General features: G+C 34.3%; 1 protein-coding gene across 1 annotated transcript; it reads left to right on the top strand.

Moving 5' to 3' along the window:
- The first annotated feature begins 3,924 nt into the window (after positions 1 to 3,924).
- LOC149800474 (uncharacterized) lies at positions 3,925 to 27,267 on the top strand. Its single transcript, XM_089957262.1, has 7 exons — positions 3,925 to 4,050; positions 9,424 to 9,447; positions 10,611 to 10,814; positions 13,278 to 13,448; positions 15,131 to 15,238; positions 19,149 to 19,239; positions 27,066 to 27,267. Exons 1-7 carry the CDS (start codon positions 3,960 to 3,962, stop codon positions 27,184 to 27,186), a joined length of 810 nt encoding a protein of 269 aa, XP_089813388.1. The 5' UTR covers positions 3,925 to 3,959; the 3' UTR covers positions 27,187 to 27,267.
- The last annotated feature ends 423 nt before the right edge of the window (positions 27,268 to 27,690 follow it).

Raw genomic sequence — 27,690 nt, 5'->3', positions numbered from 1 at the left:
CATCGTCGTACTTTTTGTACTTGCTGCCGCTAATAATGATAGTTTGAAGGGGGGAGGGCGAGGCAGGTTTACGTCATTAGGACTGTGCACAAAGTACTTCGCATAACGCTCGATCTATTTAAGATTTAGATGCACAATACTGTGTATCAGTAAACACAACATACAACCATTCTTTGCTCTTATCTTTGTTGTTTGAAAGATTGAGTCAAGGATAGTTAACAATGCGTGGTCATTTGTAATTATGTATGATATTCCTAATTAACTATATAATCTTTATATTATTTCACATGAGCTTCGATATGCGTGGTATTGGATAGCAAAGTTAAGTATTTTCTGGTCCATAACCCTTATCTAAACCGTCCCGTTGTTGTTGCGTTTGAAATCGTGTTCTCGATTGTGTCTTTGTTTGCTATAAACAAGTGTAGCTGACTTTAAAAATCCACATTCCATTATCAATTTTGGTTTTGGAATAGAATTACAATGGAATTGTAATTATGGGTATTAGTGTCAATCAGATAACATCCCATCCCCAAGTCTGTTTTGTTTGAATGTGGATGTTGTTGGAATGTCACGACAGCTGATGGACGGTAGATGGTGTTTGTTCTTCGTTCTCAATACTTTAACGGTTTCATCAGATGAGTGTACCACGTGTTAACCTACTAGACCGGCGTTAACCTCGAGGGCCATTTTCAGGGTGTCTGTGCTGGTGACACACGCTATGCATTGGTTAGTATGTGGGTTCAGATCAGCATCGGTATTGATTGTAGATGTCAGCACTAGTCAGTAGATGCAGGTGTAGGTCAATTGTTTAGGTGTTGTTCATTAATGTAGGTATCAGTTTTTCACATTCCTTTCTCTCCTGAGCCTTTAGTGTCAGTTTTGTAAACCAAACATTCAGTGAGAGGCCAATGTTATATTTGGTGTTTTGTTTGTTTGCTTGCTTTGTTTGTAAATTTGTTTTAAAAGTACCCCTACGGCATCATAATTTTCAATTCCCATTGAGACAATAGTGATATTTGTTTTGTTGCTTTGCATTGGATTTGTTGTGTTCTTGAGGCCAGAGTGCCACACTTTCCGTTTCATACAAGTATTTAAATGACGGCGTAGATACGCACTTAAAATAATCAGCGTCCTTTTTGGAATGCTGAAAATGTGTATGCATGTATGATTCATTGCTACTAATATTTTGGCATAGCCTGAACTTGTTCATCAGATATGGGATACACCTTTTACTTGGTAACACACACACACACACACACACACACACACACACACACACACAATTATATATGAAGCATGGATATGACATAGAAAACAACCAAAAACAATGAAAATTCTCATTTCCCATTAGTTATTGGTATTAGTTCAGCTGACTACTTAGCATCTACAGATCTATGTCCGGTTTGTCGCATGTATGTATGTATGTATGTATGTATGGATGTATGTATGTATGGATCTATGTATGTATGTATGTATGTATGTATGTATGTATGCATGTATGTATGTACGTATGTATGTATGTATGTATGTATGTATGTATGTATGTATGTATGTATGTATGTATGGATGGATGCATGGATGGATGTATGTATGTATGTCTGTATGTATGTATATATGTATGTATGGATGGATGGATGTATGTCTGTATGTATGTATGTATGGATGTATGTATGTATGGATCTATGTATGTATGTATGTATGGATGGATGGATGTATGTATGTATATATGTATGTATGTAAGTGTGTATGTGTGTCTGTATGTCTGCATGCATGCATAATTTGAAATGTTTCATAGGCACGCTTAATCAATCGTGTCCGTGAAGAAAAATTCGACAAAAGGAGATATGCGTCAGACTGTTAATTTATAAAGATCGACAAATCATTGGACGGACAGTTAGCACCGAGAGTAGATCTGTATTAATACGCAAATGTCCACAGTTATTTAGCGGTGTTAGCTTCATATCTTTACAATTGACAAGGACGTATTTGGTAAAGGTACAATGATAATCCAGACACGTCAGAATTATACCTGTTTCGAAAATGCAATTGCCGTTTACTTTTTCCATAAATAACCTAATTCATGGTCCTGAAAAATCCGATTGAATAAGAGCGATTAAGGGTTCAGTCAATTACGTGGTAACATCTAACAATGTCCATGTTGACACATCAGCAATGAATGCCGTACAAACTGTTCCAGCCATCTGTTTAGTGCAAACAAAATTAGAACACATGTTTAAGTTAGAACCATACATTCCTGGTAAAGTATTAAATGCAAATGCGAGTATAACATGTCGATTTACTCCGATACAACAAAGATATGCAAATAATAACTGAAATCCTATCTTTAACAACAAGGCAACGGAAAGACTATCTTACAAAATTATAACAATTAGATTGTATTGTATGTATATTATGCATCGTCACGTTGACAACATAACCCACCCAAAAAGAAAAGAAAACCAACAAAAAGAAACTCCGTATGATATATTTTTTCATTTGTTTAGGTCCAGTTAAAAATTAATTATTCGTTTGAACAACAGACCATCTCCTCTAACCATCCTCCTGTTACTACCAATTGTATTACTACTAATAATTAAAAACCATATATGTATTATTGTTACTAATACAACTAATACTACTACTACTTGCCCTACCACTAATAATGTGGCGCTACAACTAATTATTCCACCCCATGAACTATATATGTGTTCCTGCTACTACTACTCCTGCTGCCACTACAACTACCGCTACCAGTGCTGCTTCTACTGCTGCCACTACTTCTAAAACTACCACCACTACAACAACAACTAATAATAAGAAGAAGAACCATAATAACAACATTAAGACCACTACTACTGCTGCAACTACTACTACCAACATCACTAATAGTACTAGTATTACTAAGATTACTGCCACTGCCACTACTACTGCAAGCACCACTACCACTACTCATAATAATACTTCTACGACTACTACTAATACTACTACAACTAATATTACTACTACCGCTACTACTACTACTACTTCTGGGGCCCCGAGTGGCCGAGTGGTCTAAAGCGCTCTCCGTTACGGATCACTACCATCTCACCTCTGTCTGCATGGGTTCGAGTCTAGAATTCGGCCAATGTGGGTATGTGAGAAAGCTTGCCAGTAGCTTCTCGTGGGTCGGTGGTTCTTTCAGGGGTTTTCCCCGGGTTCTTCATCCACCATTAATACTGACCACCATGAATAGCCTACCGTTTGCTGAAAAATGGCGTTAAACCCAACAGCAACTACTACTACTTCTACTACGACTACTACCAGAACCACTACTACTGCAACTATTACGACTACCACTACTACTAGTACTGCGACTACTACAACAAGCAATACTACCACTCATAATATTGCTATCACTATTACTACGACTACAACTACCACTACCACTAATACTACTACTACTAATAATACTACTACTATATTAATACCACTACCACAACAACAACAATTACTACAACAACAACTACTACTACAACTAAAAATGATAACAAAATACCACTGCTACTACTAATACTACAGCCACTACTACTACCATCACTACTACTGCCACTACTACTACTGCTACTAGTATTACTAATAGTACTGCCTCTACTACCGCTTCTATTGCAAACGCTGCCGCTACTACTACTAATATTACTACTGCAACAACTACTACCTGCAATACTAGTGCTGATACCACTACACCCACTCTGACATTAAGGGATTTTCGTTCTTGGATATATATTTCTTGGTATAAGCTTTTCTAGGTACAGCTAATAATAAACACACCGACCGTCTTCATGAAAAAAAAATATCTATTCTGATATTTCCCAGAAAAGAATTTACCTATGCTGTTGGCAATATGTCAGACCAATCATTTTCAATACTTCTGCCTCGTTTCACTAGGCAAATTGACTACAATTTTTATCAAATTCTCGGTTATGCCACCCAGTTGTTTCATTCAGCTGAGTCCAGTACTAAATGTCAGAATGTTTTTTCAGTGTATCACAACATGGCTATTCGTCTGGACAGTTAAGTCTCTCTCTCTCTCTCTCTCTCTCTGGTTAAAAGCTTATGTCTTTAGTCCGTCCAGTTGTACACTCATACACTGTTCTTTGATAGTCAGAAATCATATTCCGATAGTCCATAATTCAAAATATAGTCTGTTAATCTTTAAATGGTTTGCATTACTTTCATTGATTTAACTTTTTATTATTTCTGACATAACATTTAAACGAATAATGTTTAATTTCTTTTGTGTAATATTTAATAACCTCCGTACATGGTAATCTATTGGTCGGGGTACCATCACAAAGATCATTTTTTGTAGAATTTGATGCAGGCACGTATGTAAACAATAATACTAACAAATTTGAATTATTAATATCAATTTCAATTTTTTTTTAATTTAAATAAATGTAAAATTAATAATATTAGTAGCGGTGGATGGAATTTGATGTGTGATATAAGTGAGACAGACAAAGAAAATATTCATGTTATAGATTCATGACACGTACGTAATAAAATAAGTATTCCCTTTTTCTTGTCAAGGACTTTAGTCCTTGAAAGTTATCAATTGAGCCTGAAAATATTATCTTATGTAACTTATATTATAAAACAAGCATTCTACATACATACATTATACATACATTATACTTTACACATTTAAGTTGGGGGCCCCGAGTCGCCGAGTGGTCTAAAGCGCTCACCGTTCCGGATCACTGCCATCTCAACTCTGTCTGCGTGGTTTGAGTCCAAGGCTCGGCTGGCGTGGGTACGTGTGAAAGCCTGCCAGTAGCTTCTCGCGGGTCGGTGGTTCTTCCCTGGGTTTTCCAGGGTTCTTCCTCCACCAGTTATACTGGCCGCCATGTATAGCCTATCGTGTGCTGAAAAATGGCGTTAAACCCTAGAACAACAAGACATTTAAGTTTTCAAATGATTATCTGCAATCTCCGACATTAATATTAGCATCGGACCACACTAGATGTAATCTCCGAATTAGCATCGGACCACACTAGATATAATCTCCGATTTTAATATTAGCATCGGACCACACTAGATGTAATCTCCGAATAAGCATCGGATCACACTAGATGTAATCTCCTACTTTAATATTAGCACCGGACCACACTAAATGCAATCTCCGACTTTAATATTCGCATCGGACCACACTAAATGTAATCTCCGACTTTAATATTCGCATCGGACCACACTAAATGCAATCTCCGACTTAATATTAGCATCGGACCACACTAGATGTAATCTCCGAATTAGCATCGGACCACACTAGATGTAATCTCCGACTTTAATATCAGCATCGGACCACACTAGATGAAACCTCCGACTTTAATATTAGCCTAGAACCACACTAAATGTAATATCCGACTTAGCATCGAACCACACTAGATGTAATCTCCGATTTTAATATTGGCATCGGACCACACTAAATGCAATCTCCGACTTTAATATTAGCATTGGACCACACTAAATGCAATCTCCGACTTTAATATTAGCATCGGACCACACTAAATGCAATCTCCGACTTTAATATTAGCATCGGACCACACTAGATATAATCTCTGACTTTGATATTAGCATCGGATCACGCTAGATGTAATCTCTGATTTTAATAGTAGCATTGGACCACACTAGATGTAATATCCGACTTTAATAGAAGTATTTGATGACACTAAATGTAATATCTGACTTTAATAGTAACACTGTATGACACTAGATGCTTAGCATTGGATGCCACTAGATGTGGTATCTGAATTAAACATTAGCATAGGACCACACAAGATGTAATATCTGACTTTAATGTTAGTATAGGACCACTCTGGCCTTTAGCTACCACAATTTCCATGATTCAGGCTTTTTTATTGGCGTTGAGTCAACTTGTTATTCAATCCCATCAATATATTTTGTAAATTCAATTCCGAAAACAAAGATACATAATAAGCTGGAAAAGGAAGTTTGATTTCAAAATGTTTTGCCTGAACGCTTTTTGATTACATATACATACAAAAGATAGAAACAGCAATGAATAACTCACAAAAAAATACAAGGTTGCTTAAATGACAGCCTTTCATACCGATGATAGAATCCAAAACATGAAATAACGAAATCATAAAAATAGAAAAATGGGTAAAACCATTATTAAACCTTCCAACTCACGAACACCATTGTCAAATATTGATAAACGGAGTGCATGTACCACGGGAGATAATCCAGTTATATACTGTAATGTATTCTTATAGAGTTATCAATCATATGCTGCATTATATTGCTGGTATTCAGCAACATCTGAGCTATCTGAGGTTTCTGATCCTACCATACAATACAATATCAAACAAGAAGAAAATAAAACTAGACAGTGAAATGTATTGAAGATAGGATTAATGTAATGAAAATAAAATTAAAAACACATAAGTATGGGAGTAAATTGTACAAAAACAAAACAACTAAACAGGACGTGGGTAAGTGCGAAATTTAAATACTATTTTGTTTTTATTGCATACTCTAGTGTGATAACTTTTATCTGTAATTAAATGGAGTATATATTAAACTGGACATGTAATTAGGAAAAAATCCGGTGGTATATCTAATACAATCTTAAAACCACTCTACTATCTAATACAAGCTTTATACCACGGCAAATTCTAATACAAGCTTTAGACCACTGTACAATCTAATACAAGCTTTAGACCACTGCACAATCTAATACAAGATTTGACTACTGTACACTATAATACAAGCTTTAGACAGAAGTCCAATCTAATACAAGCTTTACACCACTGCACAATCTAATACAAGCTTTAGACCACTGCACATTCTAATACAAGCTTTATACCACTGCACAATCTAATACAAGCCTTAGACCACTGCACATTCTAATACAAGCTTTACACCACTGCACAATCTAATACAAGCCTTAGACCACTGCACATTCTAATACAAGCTTTACACCACTGCACAATCTAATACAAGCTTTAGACCACTGCACATTCTAATACAAGCTTTACACCACTGCACAATCTAATACAAGCTTTAGACCACTGCACATTCTAATACAAGCTTTACACCACTGCACAATCTAATACAAGCTTTAGACCACTGCACATTCTAATACAAGCTTTACACCACTGCACAATCTAATACAAGCTTTATACCACGGCACATTCTAATACAAGCTTTATACCACTGCACGTTCTAATACAAGCTTTTGACTACTTTACACTATAATTACATGCTTTAGACAGATGTCCAATCTAATACAAGCTTTAGACCGCTGTACAATCTAATACAAGCTTTAGACCGCTGTACAATCTAATACAAGCCTTAGACCACTGCACATTCTAATACAAGCTTTACACCACTGCACAATCTAATACAAGCTTTAGACCACTGCACATTCTAATACAAGCTTTACACCACTGCACAATCTAATACAAGCTTTAGACCACTGCACATTCTAATACAAGCTTTACACCACTGCACAATCTAATACAAGCTTTAGACCACTGCACAATCTAATACAAGCTTTAGACCACTGCACAATCTAATACAAGCTTTACACCACTGCACATTCTAATACAAGCTTTACACCACTGCACAATCTAATACAAGCTTTAGACCACTGCACATTCTAATACAAGCTTTACACCACTGCACAATCTAATACAACCTTTAGACCACTGCACATTCTAATACAAGCTTTACACCACTGCACAATCTAATACAAGCTTTATACCACGGCACATTCTAATACAAGCTTTATACCACTGCACATTCTAATACAAGCTTTTGACTACTGTACACTATAATTACAAGCTTTAGACAGATGTCCAATCTAATACAAGCTTTAGACCGCTGTACAATCTAATACAAGCTTTAGACCGCTGTACAATCTAATACAAACTTTAGACAGCTGTACAATCTAATACAAACTTTAGACAGCTGTACAATCTAATACAAGCTTTAGACAGCTGTACTATCTAATACAAGCTTTATACCACGGCACATTCTAATACAAGCTTTATACCACTGCACATTCTAATACAAGCTTTTGACTACTGTACACTATAATTACAAGCTTTAGACAGATGTCCAATCTAATACAAGCTTTAGACCGCTGTACAATCTAATACAAGCTTTAGACCGCTGTACAATCTAATACAAACATTAGACCGCTGTACAATCTAATACAAACTTTAGACAGCTGTACAATCTAATACAAGTTTTAGACTGCTGTACTATCTAATACAAGCTTTATACCACTGAACATTCTAATACAAGCTTTTGACTACTGTACACTATAATTACAAGCTTTAGACAGATGTCCAATCTAATACAAGCTTTAGACCGCTGTACAATCTAATACAAACTTTAGACAGCTGTACAATCTAATACGAGCTTTAGACAGCTGTACAATCTAATACAAGCTTTAGACCGCTGTACAATCTAATACAAACTTTAGACCGCTGTACAATCTAATACAAACTTTAGACAGATGTCCAATCTAATACAAGCTTTAGACCGCTGTACAATCTAATACAAACTTTAGACAGCTGTACAATCTAATACAAGCTTTAGACAGCTGTACAATCTAATACAAACTTTAGACCGCTGTACAATCTAATACAAGCTTTAGACCGTTGTCCTATCTAAAACAAGTTTTTCATCGGTGTCCAATCTAATTAAAATCTTTAGACTATTGTATAATCTAATTAAAATCTTTAGACTATTGTATAATCTAATACAAGTTTTAGACTATTGTATAATCTAATACAAGTTTTAGACTATTGTATAATCTAATACAAGTTTTAGACTATTGTATAATCTAATTAAAATCTTTAGACTATTGTATAATCTAGTAAAAGTTTTAGACTAGTGTATAATCTAATACAAGTTTTAGACTATTGTATAATCTAATAAAAGTTTTAGACGTTGGATAAATGATTACCTATGTTCAGCATCGCCTGTCTAATCCTTCAAAAAGCAGAACTTGTACAATGCTTGATTTGGGTCTAAATCATCTTCTTTTTAAAAGATCGACAACGTCACTTTTGAACGTGTCAGCATTCGGAATGCACTGCAAGCGTGCTACTGCAACGGTATAAATGCAACATATGATTAAATAATTGGTTTCTCTTTCATTCTAAGATTTCCTCAAGTACTACTTCATCCAGGACCGAAATATTAAATTCAACATCTTTGCTCGCCTGAATCTGTTTATATTTTCTAAATTCAATCTCACCTTTCGTACATTAACTGTAGGTTAATCACAATGTCTCTCTCTCTCTCTCTCTCTCTCTGTATATATATATATATATATATATATATATATATATATATATATATATATATATATATATATATGTTTCGTTTTTCTTTTATTCCTTGCAGGCGTTCAAGGCTGTCAGTACTCAGGTACTTGATACGTTCTATTTTATATCTTTATCTGTACAACATTCTGATCACTCATCTGATAAGGTTGGGGGAGGGTGGTTCTTGAAAGAAACCAGACATATGAGTCCTTTGATAAAATTACAAATCTAGTCTGGTATGCCAATTACATAAATATTGATATATGTGCCATAAAAATGCCACTGTTCAAACAAATGGATAGAAAACTGTTCAGCCACATAACCTATTGTAACGTGAGGCTCCTTCAGCGTGTTTTGCATTTTATTTGTATCAGTTCTTTCAATTTATAAATAGACTATGTATGTGTACTTACACAGTCTTATTCGCTTAGACAAACGGTGTCATGTTCCACCCTGACTTTTGACTGTCACGTAAAGTAACTTTTACCGATACCACACCTTATAAACCTTCGGACTTACGACTGTCCAGTTAAGTAACTTTTACACGTAGATGATAAAAACGTTTCTTTCGTTTTTTATTTTACCTAAAAAACGCGTTTTTTACGGGTTTTTGTGCGTTTTTTATATTTGGTACTTGCATTTTTTTTATCATCGGCCATACAGGCGGTCCTCTGTCATACTCTAGATTACAAATATCGATCAATAACGAATCTACGATGCTAGCCTACGATACTTTACGTAAACATGCTACAACATAGTGCTGATATCTGGTAGTGTAGGCCAGGCGTGGTCACATCAGTCAGATGGTGATAACGACATTGAGCGAAAAAAAATTCAATGTTATCTGGACTACGGTTTAAAACTTTTGACATTTTTTCATATTTGTATCACTGAAATTAAAAACTTGTATGTAGCGTGTAAATAAGTAAAATATTGATTTTTGTGTTACCTAAAAACTACTTGAACGTTTTTTTCTTCCATTTATTATTTATTGAAAAAAAATGCGTTGTTTTACGTTTTTTATTTTAATTTTAACGTTTTTAACATCTATGCATTTTTTACTGATTCCACATCGTATAAACATTTATCTAGAACAAAAAGATTGTTCATATTTTTTGCGCTGACTTCGATAAAAGGAAAATCAAATATTGTTTCCCAGACAATGTGGTACATACAACAGATTTATTTATTCAAGCATTCATGTTTGTGTCTATGGAAGATGAGTTAGTGGTTCAATAGCTTGAGCCCATCATTAATTCGTTTCAGTCACATTCGACCCTTGTTCCACTGGGAACCATGTGCCATTTCCCTACATGTTCGACCGATGTCCGTCTTGTGAGTACGTCTCCAACGACCGCAGTGACCTTTTGGACCTCAATCATGATATTTGGTACAGCACGGATCTCAACATTACGACCAAATATGTTTCGCCTTATGGCTGTGGAACCCGAATCCCCATCTGGATGAATGGTTTTGTATATTTCTTTATTTCTTCTTTCAATACCTTTTTATTTATTTAAACATGTCGGTGCCATACTTTTAGATTTAATTTGTTAGATGTTTTACATTCTCGTAGTACTTGCTGGTGGCATACGTTTGCACTTTAATCCAGGACCGAAATCACTGAAAATACTATGGTTACCCCCCCCCCCCACGAAAAATGTGAAGAAAAAAAAAATCAAAGGTAGAAAAATACCAAAGTTGCCATTATTCCAAATCAAAATATTTGTACAATGACCAAATATAATTCGTTCATCTTTATCATCAACAATTAATTTAATTATTTTTTCTTGTGTCCTTTGTTGTAGAGTTTAACCCCGTTTTTCATGTATGTATGTATGTATGTATGTTGTTGTAGGGTTTAACGCCATTTTTTAGCACACGATAGGCTATACATGGCGGCCGGTATTAATGGTGGAGGAAGAACCCGGAAAACCCCGGAAAGATCCACCGACCCACGAGAAGCTACTGGCAAGTTTTCTTACATACCCATATTAGCTGAATTCGAGACTCGAACCCTTAACGGTGAGTGCTTTAGACCACTCGGCCACGCGGGGCCCCTGACCTTAGTATGCTTAATGTTAATCCGGCACTGCTGTAACCGATCCTCTTGATTGGAAGATAAGATTCGAACAAGAGATCTGTTGGGCAATAGTTTACATCCTCTCTCCACCAAGGTCGAGTAAATTTATTTCAACAGCTAATTGTGAATTCAAATTAGGAAGCAAATGACTCTCTACCCTGCTCGGTAGTGAGGGAAAGCACATGCTGAATCCACATTCCTATGTTTGTATGACGGGTTATTTCAAAGTAGATAGATAAGGCATCCTATGATTGTTACGAATTTATGCTCGTAAAATAAGCAACAGAATAGAGTGAAGACTACAAGCTTTGTAAAATTTAACAAATATTTTTTTTTCCCTAGAATACAAAATGAAAAAGGAGAAAAAAGAACTTACAGTATTGCGAATTAAATTCAGAACTAATCCAATAATTAAAGACGCAAGTCTTAGTAATAACAAGTCCTCAGTGAAACGCAGTTCAACTCCTGATGAGATTTAAAACTGAAGGCGATGACGTGTCTGTTATGGCTTTCGTAGTACGGATGTGTCAACAGTCTCTTGTTGAATCACATAAATATTATTCCAAGTTTGAATTCAGTATAAATTCCAATGAATTTCTTTATCAAATAAGTTTATCAGAGCAATTTTGTATTTCCAGGGAAAATAATCATTTAAATTCAATAATTTGAAGAAAAGAAAATTCAGCCCAGAATGGACACAACATAATACAATTTAATGTGCCAGATATTAAGGCATAACTTTTAAATTCCTCACAATCACGAGATAATATAATTCTCTGCTTGACCTCAGATCACATTAGCATTTTTTTAAACAACCATACCTAATGGAAAAAAAACTTCTCAAATCACTTAACGAGTCTTGTTTACTTACAAAACAATATCTTATAAAATTCAAACATATGTAAGTCTCTGTTTTATTTGTCTTTGATAAAATCCATGCCCTTTCTGCTTTCATGACCTCAGTTCACGCCAGTTCCAAATGAAGGTTTATAGAAAGCAACCTAAAAAAGCTCAGATCAGCTTTTCCATGTAGAACACATTTTGCCATTTTAAATATAAGTGATAAAAGATTTAACCATTCGATTAATGAATGAAAACTTCTAACGTTCCTTCGTAATTACGTAACCACAATACACATACTTTATATAGTTAAAGCAGGTTGATGGATTATGAACACAATTGATAAAACTGTTTTTATTATGAATGAAACAGACCATAAGTGAATGTAAATATGCTTTCTATATCTTGACATTGCGTAACTGTTTCTTTGGTGCATTTTGACTTTAGCTTTATCCAAAGGAAATATAACATGAGGGTCAAAATAAAAGTCGACGCATACATAAGTAAAATACAATGTTCTCAAATATCCCACAACGGAAGAAGTCAACATGGTTTCATATGAGCTTTAACCAGGGATATGATACAGAAATCATAGTGATCTATATTCAGTAACTTATTTATTCTGATAGTAATTTTATGAAGCTACCAAACACAAACATTGCATCCAATGTTTCAATCTAACTTATGGAAGAGTTTGAAAGTAAATTGTCACTCATTGTAGACGTAGTCGTCATCAAAGTCATATCACCCTTCGACCTTTTCCTTTAAATGTAAAACAAATTGTATATGATAAATAAGTCCAATGAATGATGCTTAAGCTAGGGACGGATTGAAGAGCCGAAAAGAAATACATTTGTTTTCCGATTAAAGCAAAACATGTTACAGGTTAAAATTTTAAGTACCTTTCATCATCAGCTCTTACATTTTTATGGTATAAAGGATTGATTTATGATACATCTAATCAGTCTAAAGAATATATAACTTAATTGATAATTTAAACTCTTGGACAGAATCAATCCCCATCATTGAAGATGGAGTGGTGGCTAGAAAAGCCTGTGCTGCAACTTTTACAAACACGTGTGAAATGGCCTACAGCCTCAAGGTAAAGCGATGTGACATGACTACCGTCATCTACTGCCTGGAAAACCTTCCCACTAGTGTCCAACAGCGCTATTGCTTCGGTGAGTATTCTTCTAAATACGCGGCTCGCGTTCTACTTAAAAGTACTAATTGCTGTGCATAACACGATATTTTATTTTCATAAGTGTTTGTTTGCACGTTTTAGGAAATAGGATGACACAGAAGGCAAATACTAAATTAAATACATGTCGACGAACCAAAATCCCATAAAATCAAAATGATTGTAACATAACGTATGTTTTGCAATTGTATTTATATAAGTTTGATTTCAAAATTGAATAAACATTTAAATTAATCAAAAAGCCTGTATACAACCGTTCTCATTTATGGAATTGTATAAGTAAACAAAACTTGTATTTATTTATAATCATACATTTGCTACCATCAGACCCTCAACTGAATATCATGAATGTCGAGACCAAATTATACATGCACTGTAACTGATGTCAACATGTTTAGACTGAGTTACACATGCACTGTAACTCAGGTCAACATATCGAGACCGATTTACACTTGTACTGTAACTCATGTCAGCATGTCCAGACCGAGTTATATATGTACAGTAACACGTGCCAGCAGGTCGTGAGTGATTTACACGTGCACTGTAACTCGTGTCACCATGTCGAGACTGACCTACAAATGTAATGTAACTCGTGTCAGCATGTCGACACCGCGTTACACAGGCACCGTAACTGGTGTCAAATGTCGAGGACACTGTAAACATGTAATGTAACTCGTGCCAGCATGCCGAGACGGATTTATACATGCAATGCAGCTTGGGTTAACATATCGAGACGTACTTAAAACTCGTGTCAGCATGTCGAGACGGGGTTACACATGCACTGTAACTGGTGTCAACATGTCGAGATCGATTTACACATGTCCTGTAACTTGTGCCTGCATGTCGAGACCGTTTTACACATGCAATGTAACTTGTGTCAGCATGATGAGACCGAATTACACACGCACTGTAACTCGTGTTAGCATGTCGAGACTGATTTACACATGCGACGAAACTTGTGCCAGTCACGCCTGATAGCATGCATCCATTATATAGTCACAAATTAGTTTCCAACTCATATTTTCTCATACATTTTATCAAGTAGTAATTATTAGACTATACATTTGATATTCTTATTGATACATTCCTTTTGGTAGAAACGTTAATTCTATTGTAGTCATTATAGAGGCGTTATTATTTGTATTTAACCCCGAATGGTCGAGTGGTCTAAAGCGGTGTTTCTTTCGGGATGTTCCCGGGTTCGTACTCCATCAGCTAAGCTGGCGGCCACGTATAGCTTATCTTCTGCTGAAATATTTCGTTAAGCCACATGACAACATTATTTTTTAGAAAACGTTATCTTTTCATCATTCTTGTAGATACAGTTTTGTTTTTGTAGAAATTGTATCTTAATGAATTTTTCGGATTGTATTCACAATGATTTAAGAAATATTTGAAAGTGTGGATTTATTACGATATGATGTATGTATAAATGAGTGTTTGCATGTGATAAGTGGGCGAGTGTTTGCATGTGAGACATGAGCGAGTGTTTGCATGTGATATATGTATGATTGAGTGTCTGCATGTGATATATAATGAATGACTGTTCAGGTCATTAAAAGGCCATTATATAAATGAATGAGTGTTGGTATATGAGATATACAATACTGAGTATTAGTAAATAATAACAAATTAAATGCATTTATAAATCCTCTTTTCCAGACTTTGATCCACAAACAATGACATCCACAACAACATCAACATCATCCAAATCACCAAACCCGCAGAACTCAATCCCACCCAGAGGACAGCACATAACCGTTAACACAGGTTTACCTTTCTGTTCACACCTTGCTTTTTAAATTGCTATTATTAAACACCTTGCTATTTAAATTGCTTCCCTTATACAACCTGCTAGTGATTAATTGTGCGAGAGATTTTATTCTGGTTTTGTTAAGAACATGCAACACTAAACAGATGAACAGTGATTGTAAATATTCGGTCTGAGAGGGTTTAATATGGCATAGATTGCGTTTCAGTTGGTATTTTTTCTTGGTGGGAGAGAGTATTTGAAACGAAAGCTAGGATGACAGTGTGTTTATTACTTATGCAGTCCGATTTTAATTCCTTTGCAGATGGAATTGAACTTTGGTAACGTTCAGCAATACAATGACTGTATCAGACTGGTTTACAGTCAAATACAATCGTTATCAATATCCTTATCAAGCAAAATGTACTCTCCCTGCCAGCCTGCTTGACAGTTTGTACTCCTCTCCCCTCCATCCTTCCTGACAGTTTATTCTCAGCCCACCCACCACGGACTCCCTGGCGGTCTATACTCACCAGCCCACACAACCTCCTTAACATGTTGTGCTCACACACTTCGTCAACTAATGGTGTTTTGTACTCTCTCTCTCTCTCTCTCTCTCTCTCTCTCTCTCTAACTCTACACATACACACACACACACACACGAACACACACTGCCAAACATCAACATCTTTGGCTGTTTATTACCCGGCCCCTGCCGACTACCCTGTCCTCTTCCGATTGTTAAACACAAAGGGCATGACTATAGTGTATTACAAAGGTATAAAAGTACCGTACTGTTGCTTGGGAGTCCGTACCATTGTCTTATTCATTGCTTGGGTATCCCTAACATTTCTTCATTTCTCGAGAGTCCCAAACATTTTATTCTTCATTGCTTGGGAATCCCTAACATTGACTTCTTCATTGTTTGGGATTCCCTAACTTTGTCTTCATTGCTTTGGAGTCCCTAACATTGTCTTCCTCATTGCTTTTCAAACCAAAGGGACGTTTGCGTTAACGAATATGTTTCCATGCATGTGTGCAGTTAGATTAAGCATTTCCAAACCACACTCCCTGCATGTTTTCAGATTTAATGGCAAATTTTCCATTTATATTTTTAAATTCTCTGGGAAGTATTAGAACTCGAAATAAAAAATACTGGATACAGATGCACAGTGTTTACCATGTATGTGTTACCCACAGGTTCAACCCCGTCATACAGAACGCAGTGTTTGCCATATATCATTTGCGAACAGTATCAACTCCTTCATCCAAATACGCAGTGTTTACCATATATAAGATGCCCACATGTACAACTCCTTCATTTTGGTACACAGTGTTTACAATGTATGTATGTGTTGCCCACATGTACAACTCCTTCATTTTGGTACACAGTGTTTACAATGTATGTATGTGTTGCCCACATGTACAACTCCTTCATTTTGGTACACAGTGTTTACACTGTATGTATGTGTTGCCCACATGTACAACTCCTCTATTTTGGTACACAGTGTTTACAATGTATGTACGTGTTGCCCACGTGTTCAACTCCTTCATCCAAGTACGCAGTGTTTACCATGTATGTTGCCCACAGGTTCAACTCCTTCATTTTGGTGCACAGTGTTTACCATGTATGTATGTGTTGCCCACAAGTTCAACCCCTTCATCCAGGTACGCAATGTTACCATGTATGTATGTGTTGCCTACAGGTTCAACCCCTTCATCCAGGTACGCATTTTTTTACCATGTATGAGTTGCCCACATGTTCAAGTATTTCATCCAGGTACTCAATGTTTACCATGTATACATTGCCCACAGATTCGACTCCTTCACCCGGGTACGAGAAACTGACCACTAGTAGGATCGTTCCTTTCATTAAAAACTTCCGTTTCATTTGCAAGGTGAAGATAAAAATGTTATGAAATATTAAGTCATCGTGACAACATTTTTCGTTAAGTCATCATGAAAATATTATTTTTGTAAGTCATCTTGACAATATTTTAAGTTAAGTCATCACGACAAATCATACATTAAGTCATAATGGCAATATTATACAGTATGTCACCATGACAATATTATACGTTAAGTCATCATAACAATAATATACGTTAAGTCATCATGACAATATTATATATCAGGTCATCACGACAATATTATACAATACGTCATCATGACAATATCATACATTAATTATTTATGACAATATTGTACATTAAGTCTTTATGACAATATCATACGTTATGACATGATGAAATACTTTGCGTTAATTCATCATGATAATATTATGCATTAAGTCATCATACAGTATTATATATTAAGTCTTCACCACAATATCATACATTAAATCATTTTACAATATTATAAGATAGGTCATCATGACAATAGTATGCATTAAGTCATCATGACAATATTATACATTAAATCATTTTACAATAGTATAAGTCATCATGACAATAGTATACATTATGTCATCACGACAATATAATACTTTAAGTTATCGTGACAACGTTATACATTACATCATCCTGACACTATTAAACATTAAGTCATCATGATAATAATAGACACTTAGTCATCAGACAATATTATTCATTAAATCATCATGACAATACTATATTTAAGTAATCATGATAATGCCATACATTAAGGTATCATGACAATATTATACATTAAGTCATCACGACATATCATATATTAAGTTATCGTATTAATATTAATATGACAAAATCATAAATCAAGTTATCATGACAATATCATACATTCATTAATCATTACATTATCATACAGTATGTCATCATGACAATATTACACAATAAGTCATCATGACAACATTATACATTATGACAATATTATACATTACGTCATTATGCCAATATTAGATATTAAGTCACCCTAACAATTTTATATATTTAGTCATCATGACAATATTATACATTACGTCAACAAGACAATATTGTATATTAAGTCAACATGACAATATAATACATTAGGTCATCATATAACACTATTATACATTAAATCATCATGACAATATTTATAGGTTACTGCATTTGTATGGGAAAATTTGAACGAGTTTTCGGAATGAATACTGCACGAACTTGTGAGTGCAGTATATCCTTCCGACAAAACGAGTTCATATTTTCCCATACAAATGCAGTAACCTTTTTATTATATGCTCAATTTTTTATTCAACCTAAGGTTAAATTATATAAACAAAATACACTACAAGAAACAACGTAAATGAATGAATGCCGTATTCCAAATTAAATACACAAGCGCAGATTTGACATTACAAAATGACATCATTATATGATATATGCGAGTTATCTTTCTTGATGTACGATATAACTGTCATTTGTCTTTCTTGGTCTGCGGGTGATTTTCTTCAAACTCTCTGTCTCTTTTTAATTATATATATATATATATATATATATATATATATATATATATATATATATATATATATATATATATATATATATGTGTGTGTGTGTGTGTGTGTGTGTGTGTGTGTGTGTGTGTGTGTGTGTTATCTTTATTGATGCACAAAATAGCTGTTGGTTATCTTTCTTGCTATATTAGATGTAAATATTTCGGTAATTTTTCTTGATGTACGTCAGGGGTGCACAACCTTTTTCGTCCAAGGGCCATATTGTGTTTACTAAGATGACTCGAGGGCCGCAAACACTAATTTGTTAAATATAATTGCTATTCACGGGCTAGATTTCTGTGTTGTTTTAATGTGCCCTAAGGGCCGGCAGAACGCTTTTCCGTGCCACATCCGTCTAATGGGCCTTGGGTTGTGCACCCCTTATATGTAGGATATTTGTCTCGATGTACGTGATGCACGTGGGTTACCTTCCTTCATGTACGAGATAGATGTGGGTTACCTTCCTTCATGTACGAGATGTATATGGTTTTTCTTTCTTACAGATGATAGACCACTTACCTGGGTAATAGTCGTGATTGTGAGCCTGACCGTTGTCGTCGTCGCTTTGGTAGTGCTGATTATTGTAATACTTCAGTGAGTTTTATTAACTGTTTTAAAATTACTCTTATTATTTCTAGATCTATTCGGGTAGTATCTTGTCTGTTTTTAGTGTCTTCATGGCGCATTATAACTTTAATATTTATATCGTGCAGATAAAATTAGTGTACAATGTCTTGCCAATGGCCCACCACTGTTTCCTATCAGATTACGCAGTACTACTGATTGCATTCGATTGAATATTTTTTATCAGGAGTCCAAAGTCTTTATCGCTTGAGCTACCACGTCTTTGATTAAGTACTACTTTAGTCATCGATAATGCAGAGTTGTTTTTCTTTTTCTTCTCCAGGTGACTCCTGTTTCAAAAATATTTTGTTTTATTTAATATTTTTAGTGCACCTTCATATCTGCAATACCTACTTTTCTCAATACGTCCAATCGTGCAAGCTGGTGAAGCATATACTATGTTCTAATTACGCCCCTTTCCAAATAAGACCTTATTTAGCAAATTTGATCGGATCATAGCGAGACAGTTTGATCTAAGTATGACAAGACAATTTGATCTAGTCATAGGAAGACAGTTTGATCTAAGAACTACAAACGAATTTGATCAAATCATGGTAAGATAGTTTGATCTAGGTATGACAATACAATTTGATATAATCAGAGCAAGACAGTTTGATCAAAGTATGACAAGCGAATTCGATTTAATCATAGAACGACAGCTTGATCTAAGCTTGACAAGTGAATTTGATTAAACCATAGCAAGACTGTTTGATAGAAGCACGACAATCGTATTTGATTAAATCATAGCAAGACGGTTTGATATAAGCATGACAAGCGTATTTGATTTAATCATCGCAAGAGAGTTTGATATAATCATGAACAGCGTATTTGAATAAATCAGAGCAAAACAGTTTGATATAAGCATGCCAAGCGTATTTGATTAAATCATAGCAAGACAGTTTGATATAAGCATGACAAGCGTATTTGATCAAATCATAGCAAGACAGTTGGATAGAAGCATTACAAGAGTATTTGATTAAATCATAGCAAGAGAGTTTGATATAAGCATGACAAGCGTGTTTGATTAAATCATAGCAAGACAGATTGCTATAAGCATGACAAAGCGTATTTGATCTGATCACAGCAATACAGTTTGATCTAAGCACGACAAGACAATATGATCTAATTATAGCAATACACTTTGATCTAAGTATGACAAGACAATTTGATCTAGTCAGAGCAAGACAGTTTGATACAAGCACGCAAGCGAATTTGATCTAATTATAGCAATACATTTTGATCTAAGTATGACAAGACAACTTGATATGGTCATAGCAAGACAGTTTTATCTAAGCACGGCAAACGAACTTGATCGAATCATAGCATGTGAGCTTGACCTAAGTATGACAAGACAATTTGATCTAATCATAACAAGACATTTTGATCTAAGCACGACAACGGAACTTGATTTTGTCATAGCAATACAGTTTGGTCTAAGTATGACAAGATAATTTGATATAGTCATAGGAAGACATTTTGATCTTAACGCAACAAACGAATTTGATCGAATCATGGTAATATAGTTTGATCTAGGCATGACAATACAATTTGATATAATCAGAGCAAGACAGTTTAATCAAAGCATGTCAAGCGAATATGATTTAATCATCTCAAAACAGTTTGGTCTAAGCATGGCAAGCGAATCTGATTAAGTCGTAGGAAGACAGCTTTATCTAAGCTTGACAAGTGTATTTGATTAAATCATAGCAAGACAGTTTGGTCTAAGCATGACAAGCAAATTTGATTTAATCGTGGAAAGAAAGCTTGATCTAAGCATGACAAGACAATTAGATCAGATCATAGCAAGACAATTTGATCTAAGCATGTGTAATGAATTTCGATTTAATCATAGCCAAACAGTCTGATCTAGGTTTGACAAGACAAGTTGATCTAATTATAGCAATTTAGTTTGCTCTTCGTATGAAAAGAAAATTTCATTAAATCGTTGCAGGACCGCATGATCTAAGCATGAAAAGCGAATTTGATTTAATCATAGCAATACAGTTTGATCTAAGCACGACAAGCGAATTTGATCAGATCATAACAAGACAGTTTGATCTAAGTATGACAAGACAATTTGATATAGTCATAGGAAGACAGTTTGATCGAATCACAACAAACGAATTTGATCGAATTATGGAAAGATATTTTGATGTAGGCATGACAATACAATATGATATATTCACAGCAAGACAGTTTAATCAAAGCTTGTCAAGCGAATTTGATTTAATCATATTCAAACAGTTGGGTCTAAGCATGGCAAGCGAATTTGATTAAGTCGTAGGAAGACAGCTTGATCTAAGCTTGACAAGTGTATTTGATCAAACCATAGCGAGACAGTTTGTTCTAAGCACGACAATCTAATTAGATCTAATTGTAGGAAGACAGTTTGATCAAAATTTCACAAGCGAATTTGATTTAATCATGGAAAGGCAGCTTCATCAAAGCATGACAAGACAATTCGATCTAATTATAGCAAGACACTTTGATCTATGCATGTGTAATCAATTTCGATTTAATCATAGCAAAACAGTCTGATCTAGGTATGACAAGACAAGTTGATCTAATTAAAGCAATACAATTTGTTCTACGTATGAAAAGACAATTTGATTTAATCGTAGCAGGACTGCTTGGTCTAAGCATGAAAAGCGAATTTGATTTAATCATAGCAATACAGTTACATCTAAGCACGATAAGCGAATTTGATCTAATTATAACAATACAGTTTGATCTAAGTATGACAAGACAATTTGATCTAGTCATAGGAAGACAATTGATATAAGTATGACAAGACAATTTGATATAGTCATAGCAAGACAGCTTTATCTAAGTATGACATGACAATTTCATCTAATCATAACAAGACAGTTGGATCTAAGCACGACAAGCGAATTTGATCAGATCATAGCTAGATTGTTTGATCTAAATATGACAAGACAATTTTATCTAGTCAGAGGAAGATAGTTTGATCTAAGCACAGCAAACGAACTTGATCGAATCAGGGTAAGATAGTTTGATCTAGGCATGACAATAGAATTTGATATAATCAGAGCAAAACAGTTTAATCAAAGCGTGTCAAGCGAATTTTATTTAATCATATCAAAACAGTTTTGTCTAAGCATGGTAAGCGAATTTGATTAAGTCGTAGCAAGACAGATTGATCTATGCTTGACAAGTGCATTTAATTAAATCATAGCTAGACAGTGTGGTCTAAGCATGACAAGCGAATTTGATTTAATCGTGGCAAGACAGCTTGATGTAAGCATGACAATCGAATCTGATTTATTCATAGCAATACAGTTTGATATAAGTATGACAAGACAATTAGATCTAATCATAGCAAGACAGTTTGATATATGCACGAAAAGCGAATTAGATCTAATCGTAGGAGAACAGTTGATCAAATTATGACAAGCGAATTCGGTTTAATCATAGCAAGACAGTTTGATCTAAGCATGTCTAGTGAATGTCTATTAAATCATAACAAAAAAGTCTGATCTAGGTATGACAAGATAATTTGATCTAATTATAGCAAAACAGTTTGCTCTACGTATGAAAAGACAATGTGATTTAATCGTAGCAGGGACGCTTGATCTAAGCCCGATAAGCGAATTGGATTTAATCATATAAATACAAGTTGATCTAACTGCAACAAGACAATTTGATCTAATTATAACAATAAACTTTGATCTAAGTATGACTAGACAATTTGATATAGTCATAGCAAAACAGTTTTATATGAGCACGGCAATCCAATTTGATCGGAACATAGCATGTTAGTTTGACCTTAGTATGACAAGACAATTTGATCTAATCATAACAAGACAGTTTGATCTAAGCACGACAAGGGATCTTGATTAGATCATAGCAAGACAGTTTGATCTAAATATGACAAGGTAATTTAATCTAGTCATAGGAAGACAGTTTGATCTAAGCACAACAAACGAATCTGATCGTATCATGGTAAGATAGTTTGATCTAGGCATGACAATACAATTTGATATAATCAGAGCAAGACAGTTTAATCAAAGCATGTCAAGTGAATTTGATCTGATCATATCAAAACAGTTTGGTCTAATCATGGCAAGCGAATTTGATTAAGTCGTAACAAGACAGCTTGATGCAAACATGACAAGCGAATTTGATTTAATTTTATCAAAATAGTTTGGTCCAAGCATAGCAAGCGATTTTAAGTCGTAGCAAGGCAGCTTGATCTAAGCTTGACAAGTGTATTTGATTAAATCAATGACAAACATGACAAGCGGACTTGATTTAATTTTATCAAAATAGTTTGGTCCAAGCATAGCAAGCGATATTAAGTCGTAGCAAGAGAGCTTGATCTAAGCTTGACAAGTGTATTTGATTAAATCAATGACAAACATGACAAGCGAATTTGATTTAATTTTATCAAAATAGTTTGGTCCAAGCATAGCAAGCGATTTTAAGTCGTAGCAAGACAGTTTGGTCTAAGCATAACAGGAAATTAGGTTTAAACGTGGCAAGACAGCTTGATCTAAGTACGACAAGTAAATCTGAATTATTTATAGCAATACAGTTTGATATAACTATGAAAAGATAATTATATCTAATCATAGCAAGACAGTTTGATCTAAGCACGACAATCGAATTTGGTTAGATCATATCAAGAGAGTTTGATATAAGTATGACAAGATAATTTGATCTAGTCATAGGCATACAGTTGTATCTAAGCACAACAAACAGATTTGATCGAATCATGGTAATATAGTTTGATCTAGGCTTGACAACACAATTTGATATAATCAGAGCAAGACAGTTTAATCAAAGAATGTCACGCGAATTTGATTTAATCATATCAAAACAGTTTGGTCTAAGCATGGCAAGCGAATTTAATTAAGTCGAAACAAGGCAGCTTGATCTAAGCTTGAGAAGTGTATTTTATTAAATCATAGCAAGACAGTTTGGTCTAAGCATGACAAGCGAATTTGATTTAATCGTGGCAAGACAGCTTGATCTAAACGTGACAAGCGAATCTGATTTATTCATATTATAACAGTTGGATATAAGTATGACAAGACAGTAGGATATAATCATAGCAAAACAGTTTGATGTATGCACGACAAGCGAATTAGATTAATCGTAGGTACACAGTTTGATCAAAGTATGACAAGCTAATTCGATTTAATCATAGCAAGACGGTTTGATATAAGCATGACAAGCGTATTTGATTAAATCATAGCAAGACAGTTTAATATAAGCATGACAAGCGAATTCGATTTAATCATAGTAAGACAGTTTGATATTAGCATGACATGCGTACTAGATTAAATCATAGCAAGACAATTTGATATAAGCATGACAAGCGTATTTAATTAAATCATAGGAAGACAGTTTGATCTAAGCACGATATGTGTATTTGATTTAATCATAGCAAGACAGTTAGATCAAATTATCACAAGCGAATTCGATTTAATCATAGCAAGACAGCTTGATCTAAGCTTGACAAGTGAATTAGATTAAATCATAGCTAGACAGTTTGATCTAAGCATGTCTAGTGAATTTCGATTGAATTAAAGCAAAACAGTCTGATCTAGGTATGACAAGACAATTTGATCTAATTGTATCAATACAGTTTGTTCTACGTATGAAAAGACAATTTCATTTAATCGTAGCATGACCGCTTGATCTAAGCATGACAAGCGAATTTTATTTTGATCCTAGCAATCCAGATTGATCTAAGTACGACAAGACAATTTAATCTAATTATAGCAACACACTTTTATCTAAGTTTGACAAGACACTTTGATCTAGTCATAGCAATACGGTTTGAACTAAGCACGACAAACAAATTTGATCTAATTATAGCAATATAGTTTGAAATAAGTATGACAAGACAATTTGATATAGTCATAGCAATACAGTTTTATCTAAGCACGGCAAACGAATTTGATCGAACCATAGCAAGGCAGTTTGATTTTAGTATGACAAGACGATTTGTTCTAATCATAACAAGACAGTTTGATCTAAGCACGACAAGCGAATTTGATCGGATCATAGCAAGACAGTTTGATCTAGGTATGATAAGATAATTTGTTCTAGTCATAGGAAGACAGTTTGATCTAAGCACAACAAACGAATTTGATCGAATCATTGTAAGATAGTTTATCTCTACATGACAATACAATTTGATATAATCAGAGCAAGACAGTTTAATCAAATCATGTCAAGCGAATTTGATTTAATCATATCAAAACAGCTGGGTCTAAGCTTGGCAAGCGAATTTGATTAAGTCGTAACAAGACAGCTTGATCTAAACATGAGAAGCGAATTCGATTTAATTTTTTCAAAACAACTTGGTCCAAGCATGCCAAATGACTTTGATTAAGCCGTAGCAAGAAAGTTTGATCTAAGCGTGACAAATGTATTTGATTAAATCATAGCATGACAGTTTGTTCTAAGCACGACTATCTAATTAGATCTAATCGTAGAAAGTTTGATCAAAATTTGACAAGCGAATTCGATTTAATCATAACAATGCAGTCCGATATAAGTGTGACAAGACAATTTGATCTAGTCATAGCAATACAGTTTGATCTAAGCATGACAATCGAATTTGATTTAATCAGAACAATAAATTTTAATCTAAGATTTGATTTAGACATGACAAGATAGTTTGACCTAAATAGTACAAGACAATTTGATCTAAGCATAACAAAATTGTTGGCTAGAAGCATACACGTAGTTTGATCTAAGCATAACAAAATTGTTGGCTAGAAGCATACACGTAGTTTGATCTAAGCATAACAAAATTGTTGGCTAGAAGCATACACGTAGTTTGATCTAAGCATAAGGGATAGTTTGATATAATAAAACCAAGTTAGTTTGATTTATTCAAGCCAATCCAGTTTGATCTAAGCATACGAATGTAGTTTGATCTAAGCTTAACAAGGTAACTTGATCTAAGAATAAGAAGCTTGTTTGATCTAAGCATAACAAGGTAACTTGATGTAATAAAAATAAGGTTGTTTGATTTAAGTGTAACAAGGTAACTTGATCTAATAAAAATAAGCTTGTTTGATCTAAGTATAACGAGGTAACTTGATCTAAGAGTAAGAAGCTTGTTTGATCTAAGCATAATACGGTAACTTGATCTAATAAAATAAGGTTGTTTGATTTATTCAAGCCAATCCAGTCTGATCTTAGCATACTAATGTAGTTTGATCTAAGCATAGGAAAGTAGTTTGATCTAAGAATAAGAAGCTTGTTTGATGTAAGCATAACAAGTTAACTTGATCTAATAAAAATAAGGTAGTTTTATCTAAGCATAATGAGGTTAGACGCATGTTTTCAGAAATGAAATAAAGTCAATCGGATATACGAGTAAATTGTAACAGATTACGTTTCATTATATGATGAAGTGATGCTCCATCATATTTCAAATTTATTTTATTCTTATTTGTTAATTTCATACTAGCTTTTACTCTATTATTAAGAGATTTGAGTTTCCAAGGCAGTACTTATTTCTATGTTTGATGTCGCTCTTTATGACACAAATGGAGTACACAAATATTAACACAAGTTAAATAGAAATTTACTATTATTATTAAGCTTTTGGTCACTTCACGATTGTAAATGCTATAAAGTTTCACAGATTTCCTATCGTATTAGACCTTTTCCCTTTATTGTCACGTGTTTAGCGTGGACGGGCGTCGTTATTGGTGCGAAGTGGTTTTGTTAACTCTTCAAGAACGATCTTGTAAGATGGGATTAAACAATATAAGTAATTAATGATATATTTTAAATACAATATTTTACAGGAGGCTAAGAAAGAACCATAGGGCACACAGACCACATTCCGGTATTTCTCCATCTTACAGAGAGGGGATTAGATCCAAATGGGGTACGGGTACCGCCACGAACCTAGAGTCCAAATATTAGTTAACAGGGAAAGCTGCTTGCCCCGACAGCCGCTAATTATATTATATTATATTATATTATATTATATTATATTATATTATATATATATATATATATATATATATATATATATATATATATATATATATATATATATATATCTATCTTTATATATATATATATATATATATATATATATATATATATATATATATATATATATATATATATATATATATATATATATACAGTATCATAATCATTGAATCATAGTTGATATTACATGTTTTCTTTGCTTTATATATACATTTGAATAGCTGTTTACAGCTTACAGCACGCGCACAAATACATGCTCACACAAACACACACACAACACACACAGACACACACAACACACATACTGACATTTTAGAGTCACAATACATACGGGGCAACGTATGTAAATATACCGATTCAAGAAATCCTTAAATTCAAGATGACTTCAGTGTGACTCGTACTTTAAAAAATACTATTCTTTCTGATTGC

This window comes from Sinohyriopsis cumingii, chromosome 5 (genome assembly GCF_028554795.1).
Source record: "Sinohyriopsis cumingii isolate HCF-2022 chromosome 5, ASM2855479v2, whole genome shotgun sequence".
NCBI classification, from domain to species: domain Eukaryota; kingdom Metazoa; phylum Mollusca; class Bivalvia; order Unionida; family Unionidae; genus Sinohyriopsis; species Sinohyriopsis cumingii.
The sequence above is the reverse complement of the archived record's forward strand: the minus strand, read 5'-3'. Positions and strand labels throughout refer to the sequence as shown.